The sequence below is a fragment of the Molothrus aeneus genome, chromosome 24, assembly GCF_037042795.1.
Source record: "Molothrus aeneus isolate 106 chromosome 24, BPBGC_Maene_1.0, whole genome shotgun sequence".
In the NCBI taxonomy this organism is placed as follows: domain Eukaryota; kingdom Metazoa; phylum Chordata; class Aves; order Passeriformes; family Icteridae; genus Molothrus; species Molothrus aeneus.
The window spans coordinates 4,274,030-4,284,811 of NC_089669.1; the positions used below are offsets into that span (position 1 = coordinate 4,274,030).

Genomic DNA, 10,782 nt, shown 5'->3' on the forward strand with positions numbered 1-10,782 from the left:
GTGAAAATAATTCACACCAGAATCCAATGACACAATCACCTGTGGGTAAACAATCTCCAATCACATTCCAAAGGAGCAAAACACAGCAGAAGCAAATCAGATAATTATTGTTTTCCTTTTCTCTGAGGATTCTCAGCTTCCCAGGAGCAAAATCCTGGGCTAAGGGATTTTCCAGGAAACGTGAATGCCACAGGTGACACCGCCTTGCTCTCAGCCATCCCCTGCACAGACCCCCAGGCTGCTGCAATCTCTTCCAGGGCACAACCCAAACCAGGTCCCTCTGCAGGGAGCTCCTTTCTAGGAACAAACCCATTGCAGGGAAACCTTTCCAGAAGCCCAGAAACCCTGGGGTTTTCAGCACCCACCCCAGCTCAGGGTGGGAATGCTCTGGGCACAGGCTGGACCTGCAGTGGCAGGAATTGTGTCTCTGTTCCTGGGGGTCTGTTTTTGAATTCCTGGCATAAAACCCAGGTTGGACTCCAGGTTTCAGATGCCTGACACGAGGTCTGAGGAGAAATACCCTTGAAGCACATTTACTGACTGTGTACTCTGAATAAATTTGCCTTCTTGCAGGAGGGAAGGCAACAGGGAAGTATTTTAGAAGACTGAATCAAGCAATTTAAAAGGCTAACAGAGCATGATTTGGGCACAGCAGTAATTTAATAGCTGGTTTTGCCATTGGAGTATCAAGTAAAGAAGTGACTTTAATGTTTTTAATGTAAATCAGCATGAGGGACCCCACTGCAAACAGAGATTCAGCAGCAGCAAGATTAAAACTGGACTGGACCAAGCCTGTGGCAGTCTCAAGGTTCCTCTCACTGCTCATTAATGCTTAGGGCACATCTGTGATAGAGCTGGGCCTGCCCCAGGACAGAATGGAGCAGATCCCACCCCACAGACAAAGCAGATGAACCTCCTGTAACTCCTGGATCCTGTACCCAGAACCCAAAGAAAACAACCAAAGAATTCAAAGTTTATTCTTTAAAAAAGTTATTTAAAGAAGCAAAATAATTTACTTCAATCCAAACCAAAAGAGATGCATTATTGAAAGCAAATAATTAAACAAAGTAACAACAAATTAGCCCTTGGGTTAAAAGTCCAGATCCCAACATTCCCAACCATCCTGAGGGTTACCACAGGCACACACTCAAGGTTTGGGGTTTTTGAGGAGCACAGACAGGTCAGAATGTGATCCCCCACAGGCCTGAGGCTGCTTGAAATCCAATGCTAAGGCTGAGCTGCACTAAAAATGATGGCAGCTTAAAGATCCTGGTTAAAATCCGAAGTCCCAGCAGGGACAGGGACAGAATCTGAGCATTTGTTTGAGCAAGAACACGGGGTGAGGACACAGAGAAACAACCCCAGGATTCCGCTGGCTCCACTCAGCCACAGCTACAGAAACATTTGCTCCAGTCATTGGCACTTGGAAGTTCTGAACAAGAGCTTTACCCTTTTTAAATATTTTAATATTTTTAGTATTTTACCTCAAAAGTTGTTCATGTCTGTTCTGCCCAGTCAGGGCAGTGAAATCAGTGAAACTTGGCACTAGTGCAGAGTTGTGCTGTTGTAAATAACAATATTTGGACCAAATCTACTAAACCCCCTTTTCCAGGGACCAGTCTTGTGCAAAACCTTCTGTGCTTATCTTCTAAATAATTTTCCCCAAAGTTCACAGGGTTTTGTCCTTCCAGTTCTTGGCTGCCACCAAACCCAGGGGTTCTCTGTGAGGCAGCTGGAAACAAATGACAACCATTCAGTTCACTCCTGACAGTGCATCACCTTGATTTTGTATTTTCTGCTGGATTTGGAACGACACTGATGGACTTGGGAGTATCACCTGTGCAGGTCAGCTCTGCAGCACCCTAAAAACTGAAAAAAAAAATTCCTAAAAAGCATTCTAAAGGTTCCAAAGGTGATACAAATACAGACCTACCCTCACCAGGGCTTTTTCCCTTTTCAGGTTTTATAGAGCCCAAGAGAAAGGGAACAGCAAAGAGCAGCAGATGCATTTTCCAGTCAGTTCCCACACATTGCTGAGAATTCCCAGCCTTGGAGCTGCAGCTGGTATATTTTAATGCCAGAGCATGCAGAGCAGTGTGGAGCACTGCTATGATGAATCTCCATCCAAATAATTCTCTAGGTTGAGCACACACCCCTCAAACATCAAATGCCAGAGGCTTCCCATGGCCACAGGCAGCTGAGCTCTGGCCAGGAAACAAATTCCTGCATTTCCCAAGAAATCAAAGCCCCTCCATGATGGCAGAATGTCACCATTCAGTGTCCTCACAACCCCCACACTGCCCTTCCTGCTGGTTCCATGTGTATCCCAAAAGCTTTTCCCCATTTCCCAGGGGTGTTTTTATTGACTGGCTGCCCTTGTGCCCCACAGCTCTTCAGGAGCAGCCCCACAGGGAAGGTTTTCACAGAAAATCTTCCTGACAAAGCTTTCTCAGCCCTGGCTGTGCAGGGTGGCAGCTCTGCCAGGTTTAACCTGCACTCATGGAATGGTTTGGGCTGGAAGGGGCCTTAAAGCTCATCCCATGGGCAGGGACACCTTCCACTGTCCCAGGCTGCTCCATCCTGGCCTTGGACACTTCCAGGGATGGGGCAGCCACAGCTGCTCTGGGCAATATCAAATAAACTGAACCTGAGCCAATGGTCCCCACGATTCTGCCCACCATTGTGTGTATGTTGCTGGAAAATAATATTTTATGTTAAATTTTTTGTGGAATTAATTCTTATCAGTCACATCAGTCAAAGTTAAAATAAATTGAAAAAAGTATTTATAAGGATTATCACAGATAAAGCAAATGTGATGCAGATTGATCCTCTTCATTCCAAGAAGAGAATTAAGACTGTAATTAGTGAAGGAAGCAACATTAAAAGGAAAAATTCTTCTCTCTCTGTTTACTGCTTTCCAATGCCCATTTGAAATTGAGCACTCCAAATTAAGATGTGTGACTGACACCAACCTGAAACTGAGCCTCCTGAGGCTCTGCTGGCCTGGCACTGACCAAATGCTCCCTCTGTTGGCTGAGGGCTCCTTCCTCCTCCTCCTCCTCCTCCTCCTCAGAGCTGAAGTGAGGGCAGAACCCAGCCCAGCAGCACAGGGACAGCAGTGAGCACAGCTGGGCACCAGTGAACCAGGGGAGGCTGTTCTGGTCTGGGGAGAATTCCCTCAGCTGGAGGGAAGGGCTCACAATTCCCTCACTCAGAGAGCCCTGAATTCCACCAGTCTGTCCCTCACCTCCTGTGGAGCCATCACTGAGCTCATTTCCTTCCTCATTTTGCAAGGATGCTGCAATCAGAAGCTGGCTCAGGTGCCTGTGGCAGCTCTCAGCCTCCTCCCCTCCAGCACAGAGCCCCAGGATGGTTTGGGTTGGAAAGGACTCAAAGCTCATCCCATGCACCCCTGCCATGGCAGGGACACCTTCAGTGCCCCAGCTGCTCCAACCTGGCCTTGGGCACTGCCAGGGATGGAGCAGCCATTTCCTGCACCCCTGACAGAGTCAACCCCAACCCTCCACACTCCTTCCCTGACAAAGAAACTCCAATTTTACAGTCTAGAGACATTTTGAAGAGACTCTTTACAGTCTGTGGTAAGAAAATAATTCAGAATAAAACAATTTGCAAGTTACAGAGAGAGCTGAATAGCAGCTGTCCAAAGCAACCTCCAGTTACCAGATTAATGAGTGAGAAGCTGCCCAGAAATGTTGGCAGTTCATGTTAAAAATGAACAGCTGACAGGTTTGGTCCAACTTCGAAGAGATCTGAATGCTGCAGGAAAACAATACAGAATATAAACTGTTCCACCCACAAAGAAAGTAAAACACAGATGCAGTGTGTCCCCTCCCTTGTCCAAGAGTCTCTCAAGTGCCTGCTGGACCTTCCAAATTCCTCCAAATTCCTGCTGGAGGATCCTGCCAGGCCCAGATCACCCACAGCACACTTGCCTGCTTGACACAACGAGCTCCCAAGAAATTCCAGTCCTTGGGGTTTTCCTCAACCCAAGGGACAGCTTCAAATCTTCTTAGCAAACAGGCACTTAGTTAGGAAAGGTTTTCCTTTTTATTACAGCAATGGAGGATCAGGTAGGTGGCACTCCTGGCCCTGGAGATGTTGCATTTGTGCTGTACAGGTGCACAGAGAGCAGACACCCAGCTGGGAGGGGACAGGGCGGCACAACCCTGTGTGACACCGACCGTGCCACTCCTGTGCCAGCACTGCACGGATTCCAACAGACAGGGGACACACAGCACTTCTAGCTTTTACTCTAGAGGTAAAGTGTCATCTTTTTCACAGCATTTAGTCTCTATAGTTCACTTTTGGGACTGGTTTTCCTCTGGAACAAAGCCGGGTGACAGCGAGAGAAGAATCCCAGCGCATCCCGAGGCGCTGCTGCTCCGTGAGCTGAGCAGGGAGGTAGATGCCATGGATGTTCTCTTCAGATGGACCTTGTGCTAATTAACTCTGGGGCCCAGAGTCTGTCACTGGCACCCAAACACTGCAGGGAGCAGCAGGAGAGGCAGCACAGATCGAGGCTTGTCCAGCAGCTGCACCTGAACCACGTTTTCTTGGCATCTGGAACAGAAAGGCAGCTCCAATTAGCACTAATTAGCTCTGGGGTGGGTGTGCAGTGCAGCAGTGCAAGTGCTGAGCTGGTCTGGCTGTTTTCAGAGTCACGAGCAACATCTTACAGGGAATGGTTAAAAGGAATTTCCCTCAGTTGGGAACTCAGATTTCATTATTTTAATTGGTTAATGGGGAAAAATCTGGAAACAAATGAGAAAAAATCTGGGAATAAATGAGAAAAACGTGGGAAAAAAAATTGGGAAAAAATCGGGGTATAAATGGGAAAAAAAAACGGGAATAAAATGGAAAAAAATCGGGGAATAAATGGGAAGAAATTCTGGAATAAATCCGGGAATGGGAAAAAAATGGGAATGGGAAAAAATGGGAAAAATCCTGTGGGAGTAAATTGGTAATTGGTTATTTCACCATTTTATTTGGTTAATCCTGGAATCAGCATGTTCCAGATGAACACAGCTCAAGGGGAGCTGTGCAGAGTCAATCACTCTGCTGTGCACACCCCTCTTTCAAGGTGTTTCCTCAGAAATTACACCTTCTCCAAACAGTCCAAATGGTTTCCCAAAAGGAGACAGAAAGGAATGACACAGCAAATCACACCATTGGAATTGGTGGAAATCATGGAATGTTTTGGGCTGGAAGCAACCTTAAAGATCATCTTGTTCCATCCAGCCATCAGCCAAAAGGGTGATGTGAATGAAAATTCCTTTTCTTAAGCTCTGCCAGCAGCTTAGAGGGGAATTTTTCTTTTTTGAGCATTAAAACATTGTAGGATCCAATTGCAGGATCCATTGTAGAATCCAATTCTCTGGGAATCAATGTGTGTCACAGACATCTTTTATGAAAAATCCTTTTGCTAGGATTTTGTCTCCGGAGAAGCTGAGAGGCCTCAGGAACAAAATGATTAAACAATGGTTATCTGCTGCTGTGGAATGCAAGAGGTGCATCTGGGATTGGTCTCATGTGGTTGTTTTTAATTAATGGCCAATCACAGTCAGCTGGCTTGGACTTTCTGGTCAGTCACAAGATTTTATTATCATTCCATTCCTTTCCTTTCAAGCCTTCTGATGAAATCCTTTCTTCTATTCTTTTAGTATAATTTTAATATATCATTTTCTTTTAATATAATATATATCATAAAATAATAAATCAACCTTCTGAAACATGGAGTCAAGATTCTCATCTCTTCCCTCCTCCTGGAGCCCCTGCAAACACCACCACACTCGGTGACCCCGAGTGAGGAACATTCCCACAAAAATGTTCTATAAAAGGGGAAAACCCCACCTAGAGCAGGCAGGCAGCATTTCTAAGCCCCATTTAGGAGCTGCTGGAAGGCAGAGGAGGCAGGGCACAGTGAGGTTCCAGCTCACCTTCTCACATGACGAGGCAGGACAGTCCCATGCAGCCCTGGTTCCCATCCTCGCTGCTGTTGAGCTTCTTCATCCGGTACTGCCGGATCTCCCTCACCAGGGTGTAAAAAGCATCTTCCACACCCTGAATGCAAACACAAGGTCAGGCATTTTCTTCCCTCAAGCTTTTGAAATCACTGATCTGTCCATCCCAGAACCCCTTAATGGGTTTGAAAGTCACAATTCTGCAAAGAGCAGCACCCAACTGATCCTGTGGCTCCTAAGAGGAGGAATCCCATATGGATGTCCCAGCCTGACTCCTCCTGGGGTAACAACTACTAAAATAAACATGGAAAACTGTTGTATCTCAGGAAGGTTCCATGCAGGAAACCAGCTGCTCCTTGCCTACTTTTAGAATTCTGAGAATTCAGGATTTTCTGGCTGCTGCTCAATAATTGCACCTTCCCTGCTCTGTTCCCCTGCTCCAGGGCTGGCTGGACAGGCCCACGTGGCCCAGGAGGCTTGGGAGAAGCCCATTAGTCCAGTCTGGGGAATTCTGTCTGCAATCATAATCTGCTAATTGGCTTTCATTAACGAGCCAAGAGAACCCAGCAGGCCTGGGGTGAGGGAGCTCAGCCTCTGACACTCCAGGGAGAGCAGCTGAAACTCTGCTGCTCCTCCTGCCAACACTGCAGGTGCTGAAACTGGCTGCAATCAAAATTTTAACATCATTGGAAGCAGTAGAAAGTAGCTGGGTTTCTTTTTCTTCTGTGTGTTTTGTGAGATTTTGTAATAAGATATTTATTTATTACAGTTAAAATGTGGCTTTTATTTAAGACATAAGTATTATTTTTTAGGAATTGTTTTACAGGCATTTGTTTCTTATTGGGAGGTCTTTTTATGGTTTTGGAGGTTTATTAAGAGGGGTTTTTGGTGGTTGCATTTGAATGTTTTGACAGTAAAGGTGAATTTTAATATTTTTTTGGTCATGTGTTATTTTTTTCTTGTTAGGTAATTTTCCACAAAACCACTGTAGGTCTCTTTATCTCTACATTTACTGGTATCAGTTATGTTTATTATTTTGAGTATTTTTTTCCCTAGTTAGTTTTTATTTAGTAACTTCAGGGGACTTGAATTTTTTTTATTCTCTGTTATTTATCAACATGACCCACTTGAAAAGAAATCAGGGCGAGTCTGAAGCGATTCCTGCACTGGCCCAGCCCAGAACTCTTTCAAAAAAATGAGTGGGGAAATAAAAGCTAAAAATGTAAAGGGATTGAAAAAATGCTTCTCCTGTAAATAAGGCAAAAATACATGGGAAAAATGTTCTTGATGCATTTCCCAGGAAGAAGTCAGGCCCTGGGGGAACCCCTCACCTGTCTCGTTTTTGCAGAGGTCTCTATGAAGGGGATTCCGTAGCTTTTTGCCAATTCTTGGGCCTGTTTTGTGTCCACTGTCCTCGTGGGCAGATCACACTTGTTCCCCACCAGCACCATGGGCACATCATCTGAGTCCTTCACTCTCTTGATCTGTTCTCTTTAGGAAGACAAATTATTAAAAAAAAAAATAAAATTAGGAACTATTTTCTAAATAGAAAAACTGATTTAGTTCAGTATTCAAACAACCTTGTGCCAGAAAAACATATTAAAGGTGAGCAGGGCCTCAGAGGTCAGCAGCATGGCCAAGCACTTTGTACACTTCATGTTCTGTCCATGGATAACTCCACTCTGGATTTCTCACCCATCTCCTTAGAGATTACATTCTGTAGCTGCAAATGGCAGCTGATTCACAGAATCCCAGAACAGCTGGGCTTGGAAGGGCCCTCTGGAGATCACTCAGTCCCACCCCTCTGCCAAGGCAAGATCACCTGAACAGGTGACCACATCCTGGAGGGTTTGGAATGTGTCCAGACATGGAGACTCCACAACTCCCTGGCAGCTGCTCCAGGGCTCTGCCACCCTCATAGAAAGAAGTTTTTCCTCACATTGAGGTGGAACTTCTTGTGGTTTAGTTTATGGCCACTGCTCCTTGTCCTGTCCCTGGGCATCATAGAAAAGAGTCTGACACTGTTCTCGTGGCACTCCTTGGAGATATTTATATGGATTGATTAAAAAAAAAATAAAACTGGATAAAAATCATCCCAGTCTTAACTGACTAAAGGTGGTGCTGAGACCCTGGCACAGGTGCCCAGAGCAGGTGTGGCCGCCCCTGGATCCCTGGCAGTGCCCAAGGCCAGGCTGGATGGGGCTTGGAGCAGCCTGGGATGGAGGAAGGTGTCCCTGCCCATGGCAGGGGATGGAATGGATGGGCTTAAAAGTCTCTTCCAACCCACCCCTGTCTGTGATTCCATGCACTGGCACAGAACAGTGACAAAACTTCCTGAAAAGAGTGGGAGATTCAACATTTGTCCGTTCCTGAGCCTTCCCTGAGGCCCTCCAGTGCTTCACTCAGTCAGTGTCCCCACCCTGTCCCCCTGTCCCTGCACTCCCTGCCCCCGGGGCAGCCCAGCTGTACCTGTAGAGGTTGATGTCAGCGAAGGATTTGCTGTTGTTGATGGCGAAGACGCAGAGGAAGCCCTCGCCCGTCCTCATGTACTGGTCCCTCATGGCGCTGTACTCCTCCTGCCCCGCCGTGTCCAGGATGTCCAGCAGACACGTCTCGCCATCGATCACCACCTGCTTGCGGTAGGAGTCCTGCAACACACGGCCACTGTGAGCCCTGCACTGCTCCTGCCACCCCAGGGCCACGGGGGAAATGTAAAAATAATCATCAAAACGCAGGAGGAGCTTTGCCAGCTGTTCTGCAGAAGATGTGGCTGTCCCTGGATCCCTGGAAGTGTCCAAGGGCTTGGAGCAGCCTGGGACAGTGGAAGGTGTCAGGGTTGAAACTGGGTGAGCTTTAAGGCCCCTTCCAACCCAAACCAGTCTGGACTTTGTGATTCTCATCCATTTGTGATTCTCATCCATCTCTGACGAAAAACTACCACACCTAAAACTACAGTATTTTAAATATTACTCAAACCATCACATTTTAAACCATGCCCAAACTACCCCATTTTAAATGAGACTCTAAGCCCTCTCATCCTTTGTTACAAAACTCACAACTCCTGTTGCTTTAAAGAAATTCCTCCACAGGAGAGGAAAATAAAGAACAATCACAAACACCCTCCCTGCGAGCAGAACCCCCGCCCTGCCCAGCCCCGTGCCGGCCTCTTTGGCTGCCTGCGGCTGCTTTAGGAAGCCCGAGGGGAACGAACAGGGGAGGAACCGCTCCCAGAGCCCCGGGCCGGGCCGGGCTGCGGGGAGCTGGCGGCGGATCCGCTCCCGGCCCGGCGCGGGCGGCGCCCCCGGCCCGGCGGAGCCTCCCCCGCGCTCCCGTCCCGCGGCCCCGCGCACCTCGATGGTGGGGTCGTACTCGTCCACGAAGTGGTTCTGGATGAGCTGGATGGTCAGCGCGCTCTTGCCCACGCCGCCGGCGCCCACCACCACCAGCTTGTACTCGGTCATGGCCCCGCGGCCTCGCCGGGCCCGGCCCGGCCCCGCCGCCGCCGCCGCCGCCGCCGCCGCCGCCGCCCCGCGATCGCCCGGCGCCGCTTCCGCCTCCCGCCCGCGCGTCACCGCCCGCGCCGCTTCCGCACACGCGACACGGGCGCGACACGGGCGCGACACGGGCGGGACACGGGAGAGATACGGGGGGACACGGGAGGGACACAGCAGGACATGGGACACGGGCGGGACATGGGACACGGGCGGGACACGGCGGGACACGGGAGAGATACGGGGGGACACGGGAGGGACACAGCAGGACATGGGACACGGGCGGGACACGGCGGGATACAGGAGAGACACGGGAGGGACACAGCGGGATACGGGACACGGGAGAGACACGGGCGGGACACGGGAGAGACACAGGCGGGACACAGCGGCACACGGGAGGGACACAGCGGGATACGGGACACGGCGGGACACAGGAGGGACACGGCGGGACACGAGAGGGACACAGCGGGACACGGGTGGGGCACAGCAGGACACGGGACACGCGAGGGACACGGCGGGACACCACGGGACACGGGAGAGACACAGCGGGACACGCGACACGGCGGGACATTGGACACGGGAGAAACACGGGACACGGGAGGGACACGGCGGCACCGGCACCGCGGCTCCGAACCGAGCCCGAAGCCTGAGGCTTTAATTGGCACCGGCCCCGCATCGCGGAGCTTTCAAGGGGGAACGGCACCGGGCCCGTATCCCGGGGCTTTAGAGGGGGAATGACACCGACCCCGCAGCCTGTGGTTTCTAAACTGGGAATGACATCGAGCTCTCGGGATTTGAAAAGGGAATAAAGTCAAGCTTTGTGGTTTTTCAAAGTTGTTGATGAACAGCTGGAGCCGGGCAGCTCCGGGTAAGGGACGGCAGTGGGAGCATCCTGCACTCGGATCGTTTTTTAAGATCCACAATCCAAAGGAAAGGTCTGGCTCAGAGCCTGGGAGGGAGCAGGAACGGGGAGAGGGAATTGCAGCAGGGGGATCACAGACCCCGCCAAGGAACAGAACCGAGCTGGGCACGGGTGAGCACGGGGAGGGCAGAGCTCATAAATGGGGCCGGACACTAATTAGAAGTGATGTAATTTGTAACCAGTGAATGTTGGTGTTGTGATAATGTATAAATAGTGTAGGGTTGATGATGGGGCCTTTCAGACTGGAAATAAAACACAGAAATCCCTCAGGGTGGTGTGAGAATTGGAGGCACAAGGACAGAGCCTGTGATGGGGACAACACAGGTCTAACGCAGCCCCTGCTGAGGAAAGAAGAGGCTGAGCACAGCAAGGCTTTTTTCAAAATCAG

The 10,782-nt window shown here is 49.5% G+C and overlaps 1 protein-coding gene across 1 annotated transcript; it reads right to left on the bottom strand.

Annotated features, from left to right (window-relative positions):
- Positions 1 to 953: 953 nt before the first annotated feature.
- On the bottom strand, positions 954 to 9,475 carry NRAS (NRAS proto-oncogene, GTPase). The gene is made up of 5 exons (XM_066565476.1): positions 9,332 to 9,475; positions 8,451 to 8,629; positions 7,313 to 7,472; positions 5,958 to 6,081; positions 954 to 4,581 (listed from the first exon to the last, which is right to left on the bottom strand). The coding sequence occupies exons 1-4, from the start codon at positions 9,440 to 9,442 to the stop codon at positions 5,962 to 5,964; spliced, it is 570 nt and encodes a 189-aa protein (XP_066421573.1). The 5' UTR covers positions 9,443 to 9,475; the 3' UTR covers positions 954 to 4,581; positions 5,958 to 5,961.
- Positions 9,476 to 10,782: the final 1,307 nt, after the last annotated feature.